The sequence below is a fragment of the Cavia porcellus genome, unplaced genomic scaffold (genome assembly GCF_034190915.1).
Source record: "Cavia porcellus strain 051 isolate PalLab524CR breed Dunkin Hartley unplaced genomic scaffold, mCavPor4.1 scaffold_1, whole genome shotgun sequence".
NCBI classification, from domain to species: Eukaryota; Metazoa; Chordata; class Mammalia; order Rodentia; family Caviidae; genus Cavia; species Cavia porcellus.
Window position 1 is genome coordinate 163938213 of NW_026947484.1, and position 23278 is coordinate 163961490.

At 50.0% G+C, this 23278-nt stretch overlaps 1 protein-coding gene across 1 annotated transcript in view; it reads right to left on the minus strand.

The window, feature by feature from the left end:
- The window catches only part of Ror1 (receptor tyrosine kinase like orphan receptor 1), a 279640-nt gene that overhangs the window by 88222 nt on the left and 168140 nt on the right, over positions 1-23278 (minus strand). Inside the window, exons 3-4 of the mRNA XM_013143073.3 lie at positions 3955-4242; positions 3316-3346 (exon numbers count right to left, since the gene is read on the minus strand). Of these exons, the coding sequence (XP_012998527.1) occupies positions 3316-3346; positions 3955-4242 (319 nt within the window). The remainder of the gene's footprint in view (positions 1-3315; positions 3347-3954; positions 4243-23278) is intronic.

The window sequence follows — 23278 nt, forward strand, 5'->3', positions numbered from 1 at the left end:
CGCAGAGTCCTAGCACACTGAAAGGGCTGCGTAGGTGACAGTGAGTCCCAGGGCAGCGGGGTGCATGCTCGTAGCAGAGCTGGTGTGCAGACACACGGTATCGATGCTCCTGTGAAAGTACGGCACCAGCAACAATATGCGCAATACATGAGCCATTTGTTACTAGTTCGTGCACTTTCTTTCTTCCATTCTTCCTTTTTTATCTTTTTCTTTTTGAGACAGGGTTTTGCTCTGTAGTTCAGGCGGGTCTTGAACTCACTCTGTAGCCCAGAGAGTGGCCTCAAACTCATGGCAATCCTCCTGCCTCAGCCTCCCAAGTGCTGGGATACAGGTGTGCACCACCACTCCCAAGATGCATTTTCTTTGCAGTGCACTCCGTCTTGTAAGCAAAGCTTACTGTAAATACTGCCGTGTCACCTGCTGGTGTCTCTTATCTTTCGCGTGCTCCGATCGCCTGGAGAGGCCACACAGAGCGATTCAACTGCACTGTGCGGATTTGTGTAAATTCACCCCAAGAAGTCTACTCGGCAAAAAGCTGCTGAATGACACACTCCTCAGAACACACCCCATGGACAGGGGACCAAAGTGTGCTCTCAGGGAGTACACACACAGGAGCATGTGTGAGTGTCAGACCTATTTACACAGTGAAATAACACTTTGCACTATGTTCCGTAACGAGGATCATTCATCACGTGATACCGAATGCCTGGGTTTGACCGTGGGATATAAAACGCTTAGGTCACCGGCAAGTGTAGGGGCCACGTAGGGGTTTTACTGACACAGTTGCTATTGCTCAGGGGGACAATTTTAAAAAGTAAGAAGGACCAGGGCTCGGAAAGTTGAACTCTGTATCCACAGAGTACTGCTGTGTACACACTTGTGTACAGTAACACGGTACCCTTTAGTTAGAAAAAAGGCAAAATGTTCTTGTCGAACTAACATATTCCAATCTATAAATCATATGTAAGAGCTGCAGCCCGTGAACAGAGCATCCAAATATGCAGAATGATGATTAAAGCTGTCATTTTTAAAATATGCTTTTGGCTTTCAATCACAGAGACCTGTAACTTTATATCATCTTTTAACTTAGTGTATGAGGGCACTCGTGTCGGCGAGGGAGGATGGGGCATATCTCCCTTTACCGTTTCTCTACCTTGACTTACACCTTGCAAGCGCTTGGGTGCTGACACGCAGCTCCCGCCCGCTCTGTGCCCCGGGCCCTGACTGGGCAGGGTGGACCTGGGCTCAGCAGGGAACACAGAACACAGCCGGACTCAGAACAGAAGTGCCCAGAAATCTCAAGTCGGCTCCTGTCACCGGACTACCTTCTGATGTGCCCGCTTGCAGGCCGTGACAGGAGCCTTACTGGGCTACGCTCTGTCGGCACCTTTCACAGCCCTCCTAATGCTTCTCGTTTGGATCTCTCAGCATTGGGACGCTGCCTCGCACGTTCCTTGCATTTTATTTTGACGGTGACCCTAAGCTGCTCAAGTAAGCAGCAGTTCACTGTCACACTTCAATCTTATTTTGGTAAAGGGCGTGGACAGTGGAAAGAAAGGCCTTCAAGGGGGTGACTTCTCCCCCTCAACCCTGGCACCATGCAGGGGTTCAAGGTTTGGCTGTCCAGAGGCCTTGAGGACTGGGACGGGACCAGGGTTCAGTCCAGGATTCAAACTCAGGGACCCAGGGACTCTCAGAGACCAGTAAGTGGTACGGGCGAGAGAGGAGACAGGCAGGGGCCTTCACCAATTTCCAAGGCAAAGAAGTCAAGAGCCTCAAGATGCCAACAAAGACAGTCTGAACGGAAGCATGCTGGGATTTCTAATTTAGACTACAGTTTCCTCTGCATCGCTGCAGACAAACAGGGCAGCTGCAGCTGAGGCCGCTGGAGAGGCGCCGACACTGACAGGCTTGGTTGTAGCTGGGTGTCTTTAAGGGCACTCACACCCTGTCCCTGGGTGTGACTCAGCTCACGGAGCTGCTGCACATGAAAAGCTGCTAGAGCCGTGGAGAGGCGTCATCGGACTGAGCAGTGGACAGACATTTCAAGCGCTAGGCACACGAAGCGCTGAGAACGTATTGTAAGGAAATGACTGCTCCCATGCAGGCGGAGAGTCCACAGCCCCAGGCTTAATCGTGCCGGCAGATTAGTGAGCTGCGTCATCAACCCGCCACCAGACTCCCAGTCACATGCGAAACTCAGATTAATAGGAACAAACAAGGTGCCGGGCTGGAAGCATTTCTGCAACAAGGAACAAAAGTTTTTAATCTTTGTTTAAGTAAGACTTCAAAAGGATTCCAAGTACAACCAATGGTGAGGCCATTAAAAAAAACTAGCTTCAAGGAATGTAAGGTGGAGGGACCAAAGTCCCTATCTGTTCCCGAGCCAAGTGGAAGGCAGTCAGCACTGGGGCACGTGAGACACCCCCATTTATTGGGCTGATGAGAGAGCAGAAGGTGTGGCTGAGAGCCAGGGTTTACTTTTACCCATTACCTGTTTTATTAATGAGACTGTGTTACTCTGGGGCTCAGAGGGGATGAGAGCCAGGGAAGGGGCTGTCACATTCGCCATGGGTGTGGCCCAGGTCCCAGGCACCCAACCCAAGCAATTCTGCTGCTCAAGTCTGCAGAACACAGAGGATATTTCCCTGCAGAGCACGGGGTTGAATAAATGGGTCTTTCTCCCCAAATAAAAATATACATAAAGAAAAAATGCCCCAAGTGGATACTTTTAGAGTGAAAGATGAGATTCCCTTAGCCAGAATAATAAACGCATCAACAATAGTGTCATTTAAAGAAACTCAATCTTGAGACTGCCTTAGCAAGGGCCTCGGATCACCCCGGCTGCCTGGGGACCCCAGCCTGAGCCCTGGGCTCTCCTTCCCTCCGAGCTAGAATTCCTGTCCTGAATTCTTCGAGCAAGTACCCAGTTGCAGCCCTGTTCAATAACTTGAAGCATCAGGAATGCTTGCAGGGTAGAAAACAGATCTTACTGCTGAAAGCAAACATTTCTCCCCGCACACCATCTTTTCCTGGTTGGATTTGACGAAAGTCACTGTTGCCACTCAATGTTCAATTTACTCTAAAACAGTAAAGCAAGAAGAATTCCGCACTGATCATTCTGATGCGACATTACTGCGCTGGAGGTTATGCCTCTGCCGGTCTCCTGGGAATGTTCCTGCCAGAGACCGATCTAGCAAGTGATCACAACGTAGTGTTTAGGCCCAAGCACAGGACAGCTCTGTCTCTCCCCTGGAACCTGCAGAGAAGCAATGTGGACACCAAAAGAGGAGCTCGGAGCTCGGCAGTACTTACGAGGATCCCGGGCTTGCGGTGGGAGGAGGGCCTGGAGAGAGGAAAGAAAAGAAAAGAAGCCGTCAGGGTGAGTTGCGGGGTCCAGGGTCTACTCAGACCACCACAAGTCAAGGTCTTGGCCACCCAGTGGTGATATTTATTTTGCTGGAGTTTACTGCTTTATTCAAGTTTCTCTCTGATGCCCTTCAGTGACCCACAGCAGACTGAAGAGAATGTGGGATCAGTCACGGCCCCCAGTTCAGGGTCTACCAGAGAGCACCCTTGGGCTCCACAGGGAGCTTCGAGGAAGAGGCTGGCAGCAGGGTGTCTGTCTTGGGGCTGTGGGTAGAAGGTCTGGCGGGCTGCCGGTGTCCCTGCCTCCCCTGGGCAGGAGCAGAGGGCTCAGGACATGATGACCAGGGCCAGGGCCGAGGCTGGGTGAATATGGACTCCTACTTGCCCGCTTAGGGATGGCTACCCCGTTCATGGCCACTGACCACAGGCATGACTTACCACATAGCGGGCCCACTTGTAACCCCTGGGAGTGTGTGCTCCCTGTCCCCTCTCAGGCAGTACCCATTTCCTCCCTCTTCATCCCCAGGATCCCAATCCTCTGACCATACTGGGCTGGGGCCCAGTGCCACCCAGGAAGGCGCTTACCAAACTTGACGAACAGGACCCCGGTGGTGGAAACCACCTTCTTGCCATTCGTGGCCACGCACTGGAAGTAACCGGTGTCAGTGGTGTCCAGGTTTCGGATGCGCAGCCGGGAGCCGTAGCTGGTGGCCCGGAAGGAGATCCTCCGGGGCTCCTGCACCACGGGTGCATCGTTTTTGAACCAGCGGATGGAGGGAGGCGGATTCCCGGAGACCCTGCAGTGCAGCTCTGCTGTCTGCCCCAGGGACGTGGTGATGTTATTCATGGGCTCATCGAGGGTCAGGTAAGAATCTGTGGCGGGAGGGGAGGAGGCAGGTGAGTCGGGCCAGGACCCCAGCTTCGGAGTCCACGCAAGCCTCCAGATGTCCCCAGGGCTCCCCTGGCATGAGGAAAGCATTTAACCACAGCTCCAGACTGTCTGTCACCCTGGGCTACTGTGCGGAGGAGCTTTGCTCCTAATCCGCATGTAAACCCCGGAGTCCATGCAGGTTCTAAACCAAGAATGAAACTTGGTTTTGTCCTCTGGATTAAAAAAATAACGCACATGCCTTGTTTCAAATAACAATACATTGAGGAAGAGAAAAAATTAACATTCATTTTGACACTTTCCATCCCATAATAATAACCCCATTCTTAACTTTCTGCAAAGCTCTTTCCCTAAAGTGTATCCACTTCTGGTAGGAAAGCGCCAGAAACTGGGAAAACCAGGAGCAATGTGAGAACCTCCACCAGGCACGAGACCGGGCAGGCTGCCTGCAACTCCCCGTGGGTGACATTGGGGTTGTGCAGGTGGGGCACAGGCAGAGTGGCGGGGAAGTTTCCATGACAACACTCGGGTCACCTGCGCTATGACACACTCTAGTGTTCATGTCTGCTCCACACATCATCTATCACCAACCTTCCATCTCCCCTTCCCCGCAATTAACATGAGTTAATTTAATTCCATTCCACGCAAAGTATACAATTGTGCCATTCCAGGAGCAGTGAAACCTGCGGGCAATCCACAAACCACACCCCATGTCCTTTGTCCAAGATTCTGCTACTGACCTGCCTCCCGCCCCTCCTGCAATCACCCACAGTGCCGACTTCCACTCTCGTGGATCAGTTTTGCCCACCTCAGGGTCTCAGGTAAGCAGAAGCAGGCTGTTCCCACACTTTGCCTGTCGCTTCTGAGAACTGTGGTATTAAACAGTCCCCTAATGAAATAAGTTCTGCTTCACTTTACCCTTGAATAAACTGTGTTAAAAAACATTTAAATAGTATTTGTGGAATCCAGTCACAGGGAAGATAATTTATGTGTGCAAAGGTAAGTTCGATATTAAAAAAGAAAACTCAGGCTGCTGTTCACACGCACAGTGCTTTCCCTGGTGCCGCCCGCACGCCTGTCCTGTAGCTGCCTGCTCTTGGAGACGGCTTGGCCAGCAGCCTTGGACAGCAGCCACACTCCCTGCAGAACCCTGAGCTCCCAAGGCAGAGTGCAGGAAGGCTCTTGTCCCCAAAACCTCCATGTAGAAGGCTCTGCAGTGGTGCCCGACACAGCACCCAGCCATGGCGTCTTCCAAGCCTGTGTGGATGGGAATCTGCATGGCCCGCTGTCAGCTTTATTGGAAAATAAACTACTCTGGAGCTGTATTCACTGGATAATTTAATGACCTGAATGCCTGTAAGGGGCATTTGTAAATGCTAAGAATAGATGATTTATAATTTTCTACAAAAAAAACTGAGTCTAAGTCCCCTCAGAGTCTGGGAAGCTGCATGGAGTGTACCGCGTGCGTGAGCAGCATTCAGCACGTGTGCGCACAGGGAAGAGACTAAGCGTGACTGTTACCCCCAGGTTGTCCTAAGGACACTCTCACCTCACGTAAGCCAGTGTGGAACTGTGCCCACCAGGCAGCTTGAGACCCTGCTGGTGTGGCTAACTGACTGCTACCTGGGCCATGGGCGCCCTCACTCACGGAGAGAAGCACATGTGACCTGATGCTTGCAGCATGCTGAGGATGCGGGAAAAATACTTAGCCACTGGCTTCATGGAGCCTGCATACTTTACAGCCTGGTCGTGCTTTCCCAGTGGGTCACCACTCGCCCTCTGCAGTGTCATTGCTAGAAATCAGTGGGCCCTGCAGTGGCCCAGCTTGGCATCTTCCAGGTTTGAATCTTAGGTCTTCCCCCTGACGACCTCTGGGACCTTAGACAAGTAACTTAACCTCTCCATACCTCTGATAGACAGGGTTTGTTTTCCACCTAGCAAAATAGTCCCAGGAAGCCTGGAATGAATTTACTTGGGGATAGCCGGGGAACCCTTCAGCCGTGTTTGGTGATGCACAGCGCTGGAGCGTGCTGATCGGCATTGCTGTGGTCACTTTGTGCCACCACCTTTGCCGGTGCTCCAGAGGCTGTAGTTTCCTGCCCTCCCCTTCCTGCATCATCTCACGGTGGGGATTAGGAGCCACGCTGTGCAGCCTTGGTCCTCAGCACAGTGAAGAAGTCATGGATCCGAGATGAACCACAGTGTCTTGAGGTCCCAGAGGAACTGGACACTTCTGTCCATCATGGCCTTCAGCCTGGGCTCAGCCTGGTATCCATGTGAGGTCTGATGGGGTCTCTTGCCAGCACAGTGACACTGGACAGGCACAAACCCAGCACCCTCACTGGGCATTTACCACTCCACAGTCCTGACAGGAAGGGCACCTGAGGCAGAGACACCATGTGAGCTGCCCACGGCCACACCTCGCTGGCTCTAAATCCTTCCCGCTCTGCCAGGCTGCTTTGGAACAGGTATTCCCCCCCTGGGGGGCTGGGCGCAGTGGAGCTGCTCCCCCAAACCTGGCGGCCCAGGGTGTGCAGGGCTCATGGATGGACAAGAACTCTGGTCCAGCCTCAACCTGGCACTCAGCTCCTCCTGGAGACCAGCACTTTTCCTGCCCCACTCTCTCCATCTCTGTGACATTGTCAAAGCTCCAGTTGAGCCCTGTGGGCAGTTGGAGAGGAAAGTGCTTCCAGACTGCTGTGCTTACCAGGCCAAGGAGCCTGGCCACGGACAGAGGCTTCGCTTTAGCTTTTTTGCTGGCAAAGCGGAAGCCTGGCACTTGGTGGCTGTGGGCAGCTGCACATGTGGTAGGGTCAGATTCACCAGCACAGCATTTCACCTGAGTGACACAAAGACATCCTATATAGGAATAAGATGATGCCACCACCACACAGCCCCAGCCGGCTGCCCCTCTCCCCAGGGCCAGCACCGGCTTCTGCAGCAGCCTTGCCAGCCCCACTAGGGACCATCTCAGCCTATGTCCTGGGATTAGAGTGAGCACAGCTGGCCAGACACCAGGGCCTCACCTGGGAACTGGTACCAATACTGCTGCTGACTGGTGGGGTGCACAGGACAGTCCCTGTCCCTGGAGCTCCAAGCTCGGGGTCTGGCACCTGGGCCTCTGGTCTGCCTGAATCCTGTGCTGGAACCTGGACACCTCTGAAGGTTGGTGTGAGGACCGGGAGAAGCATCACCCCTGCACTTGTCCACACATGGTGACACGTGGGCTGGGAAGTAGGAGGTGGCGTGGAAGATGACTCACCCCACCCCACGACTGTGCCACTGTACCTTGAACACTAAGTGACAGTGACCCCAGTGCTGATGGCCTAGGGTGGTGAGGATGGCTGGCACAGAACGGCCACGAGAGAAGGTGAGAAAGTCACCCGTGTCACACTGACAGCGAGGGACAGCAAGACTCAGAACAGAGCACTGGCTCTCAGGGGCCACGCTCCAGGACACAAGCTCTCACTTCCTGAACCCGGGACTTCTGGGTGCTACTTAAGATACCGACAACCCCAAAAAGAAAATAAAAAAAAAATACAATAATATTTAAAAACAAAATAACAACCATTACTTAACATAAATATTTTAATGAAAACCAGCTATTTCCCATATGTGAATGACAGTGAGGAAAGAGGCGTCCCTTTGTTATTGTAAATACAAACCACGCTTACGGTTTAGTATCCAGTCTGTGGAGATGCCTTCCCACGTTTTAGGAAGGACATTTTGATGCCTAAGTGACGTAGAGTGTTGTTATTTGATCCTACACCCAAATTCAGCAAGTGGTAGTTTGTTAAATTGTGAGCCAGATGTGGTGGCACACACCTGGAACATCAGCACTCAGGAGGCTGAGTCAGGAGGATCTCGAGTTCTAGACCCTGGTCTATTAAGCATGAGACCCTTGTCCTGAGAAACAAAACAAAAACTTGTAACATGAAATATGAAGCAAAACAAATGAATTTTCATAGCCAGTTCATAGCCAGGGTTGATTTATCTTGTATTCTTCATGGATCTTTGATCCTGCGTGGTTTCAGAACTGAATGTGTTGTTCATGATTAGATGGGATCTCTGATTACACACATCATCTTCACATGGGCACATTTAATTATGCAAATCAAAAGTCATACATGTGAGCATCACCACCCGCCTCATCAGAGAGGACTGAGATGCTCCTGAGTGCCAGGTGATGCCTGGAAGTTTGCCAAAACTCATTTTGGCTTCAAGTTCGAGTTACGGAACTGGCGTCTGGCACCACCACTCCTGAGAGGGGGAGCATATCGGGTCCAGCTTCAGGGATCAAAAGCCACCACATTCAATGGGCTCTGATTCAGGAGGGATGCACCGGAGGCTGCCTGCTGGGTCTCCAGGAGTCCAGGGCTCCTGCAGCTCTGGGCTCAGTCACCTTCCCCCGGGGACACCGTACCTGCCTCTCAGGGCTGAGCCCGCACTGCCCTCATGGGTCCGGCCCATACCCAGCACGGTCCGCATGAGATGGCCACACACATGCTGCAGAGGATGCCGTGGTTCAGTCACCTTGGCACAGCAAGAATGAGTAAACTGAGCCTCAGGATGGCCGGACCTCCTACAGAGGTCCGAGCTGATAAAAGGCAAAGGCAGCACGTGGACACTGAGCCCAGGCCTTCCCTGCCGCCCTCCCAGCGGCCCTTCTGCCTTCCACCTTCCGGTCTGGTTCCAGAGCACAGGCCCTGCACCTGCTGGGCAGAGAGGCTGCTTCTGAACAGCAGCGGGCCTGGGGCAGGCCCAAGGGAGTGTTGGTCCAGACGAAAGTCTGGGATCCGAATAAAATGCTCCCTTTTACGACGCAGGAAACTGAGATATTAATATCCTTCTAGTGCCACCACTGCCCCCTTTGCCCCAGAAATCAATGGTCATGGTTAAGGAGTTTTTGTTTGCTTTTGAACATTTCAAGGTGCCAGGCGCCTACTGAGCTACACATTAACCTGCTGAAGCTTGAGGCAGATGCCAGGGCTGCTGCATTTCACACAAAGTTCACAAGACGATGATGGCAGTGAGTCCACGGCCAAAGAGCCGCACAGCCAGGGCTCAGACCTAGGCCTCTGGACCCGGAAACCGTAGGGTGCTCTCATGTGCTGGACTGCAAAGTGTCCTTGCCCCTTCGGGAGTCCTTCCAGCAGGCAACAACACACACTAGCCCCAGAAATAAGGAAATCAGCATGAAGCAACTGTGATGTAACTGGAGTCACCATCGGGAACCAGCTTCTTAACTACAGCCCAGAGCCTTGGATCCTGAGACTCAAGCTAGAAGGTGAACCGCAGAGAAGAGAGAGAGAGAGAGAGAGAGAGAGAGAGAGAGAGAGAGAGAGAGAGAAAGGTCCACCAACACGTCCCTGGGAAATGAGCCTGTTTTCTCCCTTTTCCTTTCCTGTGGTCTTCTGACACCCCATGTGTTGTTGGGGACTCCACAGGCATTTAATAAACATTGGGTGATTTGGTAAATGCAAGGCTCAACTCTCAGGCAAATTAGCTTTGGAGACACCCCATTTATTACCCACCCGCTTGACAAGACGCCACATCCACACGTCCACAAATCCCTCCCCACATTTATTACTTAATTTCCAAAGTCTGCTCCCATCTCCCCTTGGGGAGAGTGCGGAGCCAAGCATTGCAGCCCTGCTCTGGCAGGTGAGAGAAACTGAGCCTCAGGATGTTTCCCAGGCCTTCGCCATGGTGACCAGGCAGCCAGGCAGGGCACGGAGCCCAGGGTCTCCGTGGGAGCAGAGGGTGGAGGCTTGTGGTGGGGAACTGGGTTCAGCCCCTCACAGAGGAAGGCTGCCAAGCACGCTTAGGTCATCATGCTGGACTCAGAGGGAACATTCTGTTCACGCTGTCAACCTGCATCCACTTGCAGCAAACGGCACCAGAAATACTTCTGATTCACTATCTCGGGAAATATTTTTTATCTTAATAAACTCAATGCAAAGCATAATCTAAATCAGCTTCTGCATTCTTGAGCCAGAGCCACAAGCTGCGTTTAATAAAAATCAGCTGAAATGGCAGGGAACTTCTGACCAAGCTGGCCTCATCTAACGCTAGGAGTCTGGGGGCAGAGGCTGCAGGTCCAAGGGAGGCTGGGGGAGCCCGAAAGCCCCGCTGTTTGGATCTGGGTTCCCAAGGCCAGCATCACGGTGGGTGCTACTTACAACAACAGAAGAGGATGCAGTGACCACACACGGTACTCTGTAGCCCAACCTCACCTCCTAATGCTGCCACTTAACTTCTCCCAGCCTTAGTTTGCTCAGCTGTAAAATGGAACAAATCTTTGTATGTAGCTGTGAGATATGTTTTGGGGGTTAAATGAGATAATCCATCTCTGGGACATTACACGTGTTCCAAAAGAGAAAGAATTCCCCTAACGTGTGAGTTCCCACTCTAGAGAGGTAACTCCTTGCTCTAGGGTGCAATCTAGACACCAAGGCTTTTCAGATGCCTTTGATGATTCTCTGGGCTGTTAGTAGATGCTTGCCTGGCCCGGGTATCGAGGCTGTCACTTCCTGACCACTGGTCCTTGCCTGGCTTCATGTGGGCCCGGGAAAAGAATCCACTCATAACCCCTAGGAGGGCTCCCCGAGAAGGAGCCAGGCTGCCCAAGTCTGCACAAACCACAAGATACAACAGTGAAACTCATCTCCAGCCTTGCTTTGACCCGGACTCTCCAGGGTCCAAACGTTCCTGGCATGGTGGACAGACATGCACATCTGGCTGAGCCCAGCTACTGGTGACAAGGATATGACAGTCACAGAGAAGCACCATGCATGGCCGGCAATGGGGGACACAGGTGGGATCAAAATGCGTTGTGCAATTTGAAACCAACACCGGAAACCAGCAGAGGGTGGGGCTGGCGGGTGATGCGGAGGAGTACAGGATATCTTGTGGGGCACAAGTCCGCCACAGTGAGACGCACACATCTGTAGAGCCAAAATCATTAACAAGACTGTGGGGAAGACACAGAACACGAGTGGATAAAGGCCCTGAGCAGGAAGCGCTCCCACTGCGTGGACAATGACCGGTGGCCACGGACACGGCTCTGTCCCACACTGACGGAGGCTCTGCAGGGCCACTTTTGCACCCAAAGCCTCCACAGACCTGAGCTAAGGGAGGGAGAGCAGACGACAGGCAGCCCAGGGTGGTTGGAGAGCCCTGCTGCCTTCCGCCTGCTCCCTGGAAAGATTGTAAGAACCGTGGACAGAGTGCTGAGTCAGCACAAGGGCACCCGGTATGCATGACTGTCCCAGAATGCACCGTTTTAATCCCTATGCACGAAGCTTTAACAGAGCTCAAGGTGGGGAGATTACTAAAGGCCAAGCTATAAGACTGACACACACACATGCGCTCTGAACTGCAGCTTCAGAGGCTTCTGGGGTGTTGCTGGTGTATTTTTTGCTTCTCTTAGGATGGTGGGAGCAGGATTGGCCCTGAGGTGTTGACCACATTCAAGTGCATGGCAGTGTTCCTTTCCCAGTCCCAACTGTGCTACCTACAGCATCAGGAGGTGATGAGGCCTGGAAGGTGGGCCCTCAGGAGTGAGATTAGCAACCCCTTAACACAGGCTGAGGAGCCCGGGGTTCCATCCAGCACCTGAGGACACAAGGAGATGCTCTCTGTGGACCAGGAAGGGGCCTCACTCAAACTGCATAATGTGGGTTCCAGAAACATGAGAAATAGATTCCTCTGCATGAGTAGCTCAGTCAATGGTAGGTTGCTATAGCAACCAATGGACCAAGACAGACAGCTTTCATGATGGAAGTTTCCAATTAACTTCACCTTAGTTTTCAATTATTTTGATTATTTGGATGGGGAGGTGCCCTTTTCTTCATGTTTATCACGCATGTCGGTTTCATTTAAATTTTAAAAGAATGAAAATCTTCAGAAGTTATGAGCCAAAACAGTCATAACTATCCGGACAGTGGCTTCCTTTTGATATCAAATGATTTCCATCTTTTCCAAATGAAAGTTTGGACTTAGGGATTCTGGCTTGAGAATTTGTCTCTGAGTCTTGAAGAAATATTTGCAATCTTGTTATTGACCTTCACAAAATTACCCCTTTTAATTTTAAAATGCTAATTACACACACAGACACACACGGCCCTGAATCCTCATCTTCGGCCAGCTGCTGGCTAAGTAAATCCATGGCCTAACCCAGGCCATCTCCAGGTACAGGGTACATTGTATCCAAGATGTCACTTGGGGCTCTGTTAGCCCTGCAAAGCCACACCAAACAAAGACCACAAAGCCACCAGCTGTCACCTTGCTCACTCTAACTTAGCTAGGTTTGAACTTTAGAGAAAGGTCCAGACTCCTGGCCTTAGACCGCCCATGCCACAATGTGCCCTGCAGACTGAATTCCCCTCTTCTGGGCTGCCAGACCTTGCCTGCAGAAGGACAGGACACGCAGGCTGCTAATGAACATTCAACTGCCTCAGATCAGGCCTAGAAAACCAAGCCTGACCCTCACTGCTGGCTCAGGGTTGGAGCCGAGGCAAACAGAATACATCATTGCTGCCTCTGGTTGTAATGCTTGGAGCAGGACACACCCAGCATGAGCGGGTACCCGATGCTCCCTGTGGGAGTCGTGGCTGCATGGCATTCTCCTATGAACGCCACAGATGTGATTTTGGTCCTCGTGGGGCGTGGTGGGAGGAATCAGGGGCCATCCAGGGCCTTCAAGGCCAAAGCCAGCATGTGTGTCACTGGCTTGTCCTCACAGGAAATCCTCAAGATTCCACGCCCCTAAGTGCAGCTGGGTGGCTCCCAAAAGAAAAGCCAACACCCTGGCCATTGACCTTTCTTTCCTATGGGAGCCTGGTGGTTACGGATTCTGTTTTCTTAAGCCACATCTTGGGGGAAGAGGACACTGCCCTGCAACATTCTGGCTCCAGCCCCTGGTTTCCCAGGATGTAAACTGCAGGACCCTAAAAGCCGCACCCGTCCTCTCCTCCCTCCCATCTACCCATCCTGGACGATTTGGATGCCCCAGCAGCAGGGCACAGCATTGTCTAAGTCCCCGAGTGTTCTCTTAAGAGTGAGGTCATTTGGGTTTCAAATTTTGAATAAAATTCCTCAACAGAGGTGATCTGCTGTACTGCTTGTGCAAGAAAACAAAAAAATGGAGAATCTGGAGGCAAGAAGTGAAGCGAGTAGTATTTTCTCAATTATAAGATGCAAAATATAAATTCAAATCTGCCACAGTGACACACAGATATCAGGCTGTGGAACAAATATCACTGATAAAACGTAGGGAAGAGAGAGGATGCAAGTGTGAGCACCAGGATGAAGACCCCTGGGAGGAAGGTGCTTCCGTGGTGAGGACAGGTGACCAGGGGCCATGGATACAGCTCTGTCACGAATTGTCACAAATTTGCAGCCATACTCGGACCCGTTCCCTATTTTTCTACTGTACATTTGAACTTAATGGCAGTCAGCCGCATATCTCAGTACTTTTCCCTGAGAGATGGATGAAGCAATCCATGTATTTACAAACTTGGTACGATGCATGAAAAGGTATGTGCCTGTGTGCAAAAGGCAGAAAACAGGATTTTTACCCACATTATGCTCCAGTTAGCGAGTTTTGCATATCTTGACTTGAACATCACAAGGGGTCTAGAAAACCCACACCACTCCAGGGTTTATTTAACCAAGTTTTCTTTTGATTTTTTGGTAAAAGGAGCCTAAGTCACTACAATGGCACATGAAAAACAAGACTTGCAAGATTGGGAGGAGGTCAAACCTGAATGAGACTACTCATACGTGGATGGTGAAGATGGTCCATTATGGAAAGATACACACTTTCATAACAGGACAGTGAAGCGGGAGTTTGATGGTGATGACTTTGACATTGGCCATGTGAGCCAAAGATCCTGTGACAGGGACATGGGCAAGCACTGACTGGTATAGACACAGGAAATGCAGACCTCCTTGATTCAGATGAGGAAGGAAACAGTAACGTGAGCACCTCTTTGACTAGTTGAAATGCTGCAAAATTGTCACGCAACCAAATGGAACAATCCAATGTCAGAACTGGATCCAAAAAATACAGTAAAGGTCTAGGCAGGAGCAAAATGCATTAGACAGAATGCTATTCAGGGCTGCCATTCAGTGTTGGAAACTAACAGATGAAATGCCCAAGAAAATGTGAAATACAGAAATGCATGCAAAATATTCTGTATGCACCCATCACCATATTCACAACTGTATTTATTCTGACACCTTGCTAGTTAACTGAAAGCACTCAGAGGTCTACTACACTTAGCAGGGATTTCTGACGGTAAATGAGGGAACATAAAAGACATACTGAAAAGCAATGAGTCGAAATATGGCATAAAAATTTATGTTCTTGTAGATGCGAACACTTACTATGCTTTCAATTTAGATCTTTATCTGGAACTTGGAATTTCAGAAACATATGACATTGGTCTTGTATATAGCATAAAAAACCAAACTGAAATTGCTGATGTCTGCATTCCACCATAATAGAAATCCTGACAGGGAAAACTTAACAAAACAGATGCCTGAGATGGAGACTTTCAACAACAAAACCGAATGTGGAGTACATGTTGCTGAGTTATGCAGCAGCTGTGATGTCATTTGAAACACAAAGCACTGGCCAATGGCTGTGTTTCCTCAATCCTAAACATGTGTGGCATAAATTGTTTGATAGTCTCCCAAGAAAACAGCAAGTGCAAAATATCACAGAGAGACTTTCTTAGAGGACTGGGACTGCGGCTCCTAAGAGCACATTCACAGCAGAGGGAAAACAAGATGCTTCTGCCCAGGGATCCATGCAAAAGGTTGTGGAGCACACGGGAGAGCTGACCAGTGGACAGACAGGCACAGCACCACAGGGACCTATGACGACAACAGGAGAACAGAACACACGTCCTATCAGTGTGAACGATACTTGTGTGTGGAACATACAGTTGCCACGTGTGAAGCCTGTCTTGGGTGTGACAGTTGAAGCAAAGCTTATTTCCGTGGTAGACTTTGTTGTGTTCAGGTAGCATTTCTGATGTGATCGTTTAGGCTTGGTCAGCAAGCAGACAGCTAAGGTGAACATGCTGGTGTCTGTCCTAAGCACTCTTTGCATAGTTAATATTTTATTTCACTGAAATCTTATTTCCCTGCCAGGTGCATGTTGTACAACATAGTGGGAAGCTCCCGAGAAAACAGGAAGATGAGCAAGACGACCAGGCTGTCGCCGAGGAAAGCTAAGCACCCGAGCTGTCAGTGTGGGTGAGACCTGTGCACAGAATGTGCAGCAGCCGTGTGTGAAGGCTGCCGTGGCTGTGACAGGTAAAGCAAGCCGCATTTTTGTCATAGCGTTCTATTGGCATCTTCCTTACTGTTCATACAGGAATTTATTTCTGATGTCATCTTTTAGGCCTTGTAAGCGAGTACACAGCTGAGGTGAAAATGCTGACGTCTATTCTATATGCACAACACATGATAGAAATTTAATACTTTGATTGATATTTTAAGTTCCTGTTAACTACACATTGTACAATAAGAACCTCCCACCAAAACAGAAAGACTACTGAGCTGTCAGATGTGTCCTGTGAAAGGGCCAGGAAAGCAAAAGACACTGTGCTGCCAGTGTAAGCGGTTCATGTGTGTGGAACGGGCCGTTCTGCTGTGTGCAGACACCTTCAGGTGATAATTGAAGTAATGACTACTTTTTTGTAAAGTGCTATTGGTATTTCTACTGTAGTTCATATAAGAATTTGTGTTGTTCTTTTTTAGACTCTGTACATAAAAAAAAAGTAAATGTTGAATATTTTGATGCTTTGTTATAAACAACAAATGTTAAAAATTCAACACTTTCTTTGTGTGAATTTTTTCCTATTAAGTACTCATTGTTCAATATAATAAAATGAATAATTCACCAACAGAAACACTCTTAAGAATAAACGCAGGTCTGACAGACTCACGTATCTGTGCCTCTGACAAAATCAGTGTTGTGCTCCTTGGGGCAGAGGAGTAGAATGTTCCTGATAGACAGCCATGGGGATCGAGGCCTGTGCTCAAGCTCGGCCTGGCAAGGAGGATCTGGTAGACCTGGGTGTCCAGGGCGATCAAGGACCCTGACCCAGGGACACACACACCTGGGTGCCGAAGTGTTTCAAAAAGAAGCAGCATTGGAAACTGGTGGGCTTTAAAAGGAGGTGACCTGGCCTGTGTCCTTTGAAGCCCTTCTATTCCTGGAGGAAAAACACATGAGGGAGACCCAACTAGAAAACACAAATGAGAGAGAGCAGCGGGCGCCCCCTCTGCGGGCAAGACGAGGACTGTGGCCAGAGTCAGGGGTGAGGGAGGCTTTTGGGGGCTACTGTGTTAAGACAGGGCAACGGGGTGAGGGACACCCCTGGGTACAGGGAGACGCCCAGTGTGGTGACCCATCAGCCTGTACACAGAACGCTTTAGAAGAGGGCAATTTAGACCAATCAGAGACTTGCTGCTGCTTTCCTTCATTCCTCTCGTGGAGTGTGGTGCTATTCAGGGGACCAGTCAGAAGGAGCTCTTCTCAATCTCTCACTTGGATGTGAACACAACCAATCAAAAGATACCATTTCTGATTCTTCAGTTACATGCAACAGGAAGCCAAGCATGGTTTATACTTAACATGATGCCAAGTGTTTGCTTGGAAGACATCCCCATGCCTTATTTGAATCCAAGACATAACTTGGGAATTTTGGCTACAAAAGACCCCTTTCCCTATCCTGCCCTGGCGGCAAGGGCAGCTGTTGCATAGGGTGGGCAGGACCCAGTTTGGCTGCCGGGGCAGAGGTAGGGCTGGGGGCAGGGTGCAAAGGGAGAGGCACATGTTGGGCCTGATTTCCTGTCCCCACTGCTTCCTTAGTGGGTGTGGTCCCAGCACTCCAGGGAGAAGCAGTCACAGGCCTGGAGGTTACCATGCCAGGATTACCCTGAGGGTGCATGATGTCACTGTCCTCCTGTGTCCTCGGTGCACACTCCTGGTTGCCTCTCACTCCTTCTTGGCAAAACCCAAGCACCCTACTGCCTGTCCCTCAGAATATCTAAGCAATTCCCAGCACATGAAGTGAGACTTTGTCCTGCCCGCCTGCGTGTCCTAACGCTTAGATACCAAAGTTCACAGTTACCAAACCCTGCAGGCAAGGGCAGCAGCGAGCAAAGGTGAGTGAGCCGGAGTGTGGGTTGCTGCCAGCAAAGCTGGAGCTAGCAGCTCTCTGCAAACCATGACTTCCAACCCAAACAGGTGCTCCCTGAGGCCAGGAAGAGACTCCATCTCCTTCCCTATGCCCCTTGAGTAAGAACAAGTATGAGGCAGATGCAGAACAGTCTGCACAGTTTTTGAAACTCTTCCCATCAAAAAGTGGGGTCTACGGGCTGGGATGGAGCCCAGGAGTGGAGCCCTCGCCTGGCATGCACCAGACCCTGGGTTCAGTCCCAGCACCGCAAGAAAAGCAAGTAACAGTGGAGTCTGTGTGTTTCCTTATACCTGGTTGGGTGAATGACTGATGAGATGGATGGATGGATAGGTGGACAGATGGATGGGTGGATGGATGGATAGGTGGATGGATGGATGGATGGATGGTTGGACAGATGGATGGATGGGTGGGTGGTGGGTGGACAGATGGATGAGTGGATGAATGGATGGGTGGATGGTGGGTGGGTGGATGGATTGATCAATCAATCAATGGCAGGATGGATGAGTGAATGCCTGGCAAGATGTTCATTTGCAAGCACTCCAGGCAGTCTGCTGGAAAAAAATGCCAGCCAAACCTTAGCACCAGAAGGCTTGGGACCAAGTCACATACTTTACTAATCACTTGCTTTGCATCTGCTATCTTCAATTTCTCATCCATCTAATGACAGAAGAAGACCAGGAGACCCGAGGTCTGTTCCCAGTGCAAACCTCCCACAGTAACCTGGCTGGACAATCGACATCCCGTACATCCTTTGTCATCTCCACTGTCACACCAGAGACCTAATCTGGGCCTTTGCTAAGACCCTTGGATGACAGCAGGAGGTGAGTCAAGCCCTTCTAAGAAGGCAAGTAAGGGCAGATAAGAGGGTGAGGAATTTTAACACAGCATCTCCTAGGACTCTGGAGAGGATTTGATCAGGCCTCACAGAAACAGGAAAGAGAAACTGGAAATCTCAGGGGCCAGGTCAGGAGTCTCCCTCCACCTTAATCTTCACTTCCCCCCAGGAATCTGTTTACCTCTCTCTCTGCAAACCGACTTTCCTAGTTTCTCCATGCATGCAGTTGGTGATCATCCTATGACCCCTACGTTGATCTCAGGGACCAACAAGCAACTCGCATATGTTATCTGGCTTCCTCTAAGGCCCAAACCCAGATTTCCAGAGCAGAGAATCTGATTAGCCAATGGTGGTCCAATGTCCTCTACCTGGTCCAATAAGCTTTCAGCAGAGATGGAGGTTACATCTCATAGACGTGGCCCATCACCACAGGTTAGCAGAGGTGTAGGGCACCAGGGGTTCTCACAGGTGGGCAGGCTCCCTGCAAGGTATGTGGCACAAAGTCCAATGCCAGGTACTAGCATTTCTGGTTTGATTATCGGTAAGGGTGCAAACACTACCTTAAGCTCCCTCTTTGTATGCACTGAGATCCTTTGCAAAGGCCCCTGAGAAACTGTGGCACTTTTCAGTTCATTCCTAGGCTCCTCTGGGCCCTTCTCCAAGGTCCCTGTCTTTTCGCCTGCAGGGGACCTCACAGAGGTGGCCACAGTATGAGGTCACGAGAGGCCCTTAGCTCTGGCTGCGATGCTGACCAGCACCTCCTTCCCCCTCGATTTATCGACAGCGTCCCGAACTCCTGGCCACTTGCTGAAGCCTGAGGGTGAGGGTGTCACGGGAGAGGTCACTGTTTGTGACTGACCTGGCAAGAGAAGCCAGTCAGGCTATTAGGGACACGGGGCAGAAAGCTCAGTGCACCAAGATTAATGCCATCAAATCAAGGAACAGCAGTCATGTCTGACATTTTGACAGTCGCTTTAGGGTCTGGTTCTTATTAGCTCTCATTTCTGCCTTTTAAAAGGCCTTCTTATTTATTGCTAAAAATGTCAGGAAATTTGGAACAAAAACTTACAATAAAACACGTCCTCTGGCCTTCATATTTATCGATCTTTTGAGTAAACAAAAATACCCAAAGCAGGCTGGAAGAAGGCGTTTTTTGTTGCTCCCTGATACTCACCATTCCTAGCAATTGCTTCTCTCGAGATGCTGTCAGATGGAGACTGGGAGAAAGCAGGGGAATGCAGGGATCAGAGCTGGCGTGTGGTGCATGCGTGTGCTCGGGAAGAGAGGAATGCTCCCGAATCTCACAGGCCCACCCAGGACCCCCTCTTTCTATTTTCTCTTTAACGCTCCACTTTGCAGGCCACATTATTCACAAATGAGACATTCAAGAAACACAAATTCTAAAATAAAACTGTGCACCCCGCCCGTGGAAAAGCAAACAAAAGCAGCTAATGTACTGTGGCTAAAAAAATTTTCAAACAAAGTGGCTGTAATTTACTGCCCCTGCCCGGAGCTGGGCCCGGGGAACATAATCAGAACCCCAGGCCTGGGGGGAGGGTGATTTACAGTAAGTCTCAGGATAATAAAAGAAAATGAAACAGCAAATTGCACGTGAACATGAAAGCTGTATTTCTTCCGCTTTCAGCAACTGAATCAAATTTCCAGCCAGAATTTCAGGGTGAAACTTAGAAGTCCCTCCAGAAGAGACCCAAGAGGCAACCGGCATCCGTGCCTGGCTCCTGCCTGGCCATTCGATGACGTCACTAACAGTGAGAGGCCACAGGGTCAGGGTGACACTCGCGGGCCCAGGAGCAGTAAAGTAGGGAGGCCCACAGTCCGGGTTCCAGTCCCGCTCCTCTTGGCACCTCAGGGCGTCAAGGGGAGTGGATAAGACGCGGTCTGTACCCCACACAGGAGGGTTATTGCAGCCCTGGCTGGATGAACTGGGGGACATGTTTCAAAGAAAAATACACACTACACGGTGATCAACGGACTCGCACAGCAGGGGTGCTTCCGACAGTCTCCGGCACAGAGCCCGCTATGCGTGCCCGTCCTATGATCACTACAAGGCAGAACTCAGGCGCCAGAAGGCACAGACCATGGGCGGACAAAGTGGGTTATGTATGTGAAACCTCCAAACTGATCCTTCCAAAATGCACAGTCTGCTGTTCAGGGTGAGTAAGCATAAAATGTTCAGTATCAACTTGAAGTTTTATGCTGGGTCACGGTTGGCTGGGTAACCCTGGGCCTCAGTTTACTCATCTGTGAAATGTGATCAAGAAGACCTGCTGCGCTTCCCCCCATTTCACACTCACACTGCTGGGTTTTGCTGGAATCAACAAGGCGTCGGGTGTGACTATTGCTGTCAGGATGGCACAGCCCTGGGGAGGGTGAAGCGCAGGACCGGGGAATCCAAATGATACCCAGGAGCTTGGGCTCTCTTCCTGTGGTAAAATACCCCGGTGAGATTCCTTGTTTTAACTGTCAGCTCTGGGTCAGCTCTGGGGCACTGAGCATGGCCACATGGTTGTGTACCCGTCACCTCCATACGGCTCCAGCTTCCAATGCAAACTCCAAACCTGTCAGACCCCACAGGGGTCATATCCTTGGCTGGGACAACTGTCTTCAATGTCTGCAAGCCGCCCACCAGGATGGGCCGGGTGAGGAGACGCTTTTAGTCTGCTAAGATGCTGGCCTCAGGACAGGATGACCCAAAACCTTATGGGGGAGGCGCTGCCACACACAAGCCACCCAAGAAAACGGCTGGTGCCTCAGGATGCTGGCTGCCGTCCCAGAAGGCCACTGAGGACCCTTCAGCATGGACCACACGCAGGAAAAAGGCCAACGGCTGCATCCGGCTGGCGGCCAGCATCAGGTAACCACCTCTGCGTGTCTTCTTTCCCCAGAGTAGCTTTTGGCTGGAAAATGTGGCCCCTCCGAGGCCCAAATCGAGTTTATTAGAAGAGATCTCTCCGGAGCCAGGTCCTCCAGAGTTTCATAAATACTAATAGGCAGGCCCGACAGCACGTGAAATAATGTCACGGCCACTGGGAGTAATCTTTGTAGGAATTTGATAATGTGTCTTTTCCACCAGAGAGAGTGAGATAAGAGAAGTCTCAAGGGCCTGTCCTCAGGAAACTCATGGCAGAGGCCGAGGACGCTTGAGTCACAGGATTGGAGACATGGATGCAAACTTTAACTCGAACTTTAATGCCAGCACTCTCTGCTATGCTGTGGGTCTGAAGCTCCCCTCCAAGCGAGTGTGTGGAAGACTCGCTCCCGGCTAGGGCACTGGTGCTGATGCTGTAAGTGACAGAAGCTGTGGGATGACCCGACCCAAGTGCTTTTTGTAAGAAAGCACCTCCTCTTCTCGACATTCTAAAATGGCAATCACACCTCCTGTGCCGGGTAAAATCGAATTCTTCTTTACTCGTTTGTAATCAGTGCACATGAATGTCACAGGCTAAGGGGCTTCACTGAGATGCTTTCGTAAACGTGCACACTGTGCTTTGACCACGGCCCCCCAACTTCCTGCCCCCCACATCTCCCGCTTCCTGACAGGAAGTGCTTATTCTACTCTCAGGCCTCCTCCTCTTCTTCTTCCTCCTTTTCTTCTTCCTCCTTTTCTTGGTTTCATACACAAGGGAAAACAAGAGACATTTGTCTTTCTGTGCCTGGTTTCTTTCATTTCACTTGCTAACCTCCAGTTCGGTCCATTTTCCCATAAACACTTTCATTCTAGAACACTCTACACAGGGAAACACTGCAGAAAACTGCGAGCAGGGCATGGGATTTCGGGTTTCGTGGGCATGGTCAGAGGTGCTGTTGGCCTGCCTTTCATTTGGCAAACTCCCAGCACCCTGTAACGTGAGGACGGAATAGTGAGATCTAGAAGACAGAATTGTGGGTAGCAATCATGGAAGGAAAGATTTAAAAAATAGCAAAGCACCACACAAAATCAACCCAGCAGCTGCTAGACAATATAAAGAAGAACATGAGTCAATGAAACTAAACCAAACTTTTGAGCAAATGGACTTAGTACATATCTATAGAGTGTTCCAGCCCACAATATGGGAATGTACGTTCTCAGTAGCACACAGGACGTTCTCCAAAATAGGCCACAAACTGGCTCACAGAATATGCTTAAGTAAATCCCCAGGAACTGAAATTATCCAAGGCATATTATCAGACCAGGATGCAATCAAATTGGAAACTGGAAATCAATGGCAAAAGAAACCAAACAACTTAATACAAACATGGAAATTAAATAACACCCTCCTGAACAAACAATGGGTCACAGATGAAATTAAAGGAGAAATTAGATGGTTTCTACAATTAAACAATCATGTCAGTACAACGTACCAGAACTTACGGGATACAATGAAGGCAGTGCTCTGAGGAAAACTTACAGCAGTGAATTCTCATATCAGAAAAGCAAAGTGAGCTCAAATAAACAACCTAATGATGAGTCTCAAGCTTCTAGAAAAAGAAGAGCAAAGTCAAAACCAAAGCTCACTCAAGGAAGGAAATTATAAAGATCAGAGCAGAAATTAATGTAATTGAAACTAAGGAAACAATACAAAGAATTAATAAGTCAAAGAGGTAGTTCTTTGAAAGATTAAATAAAATTGGCCAACTCTTAGCCAACCTTATCGAAAAAAGAAAGACTCAAATCCACGCAGCTGGAAATGAAAAGGGTGAAGTCACGATGGTCTCTACAGAAATCCAGAAGATTGTCTATACCTATTTTGAGAACCAGTATTCTAAAAAGATAGAAAACGGTGAGATGGACAGATCCCTAGACACATATGAATTAGCACAGCTGCATTGAGGAGAGATAAAAAGCCCAGGTCCTGACGGACTCACTCTGAATTCTGTAAGACATTTAGAAAAGATCCAATCCCACTACTTCTAAAGCTGTTTAATGAAACTGAAAGGGGAGTAGCTCTCCCGAATTCATTC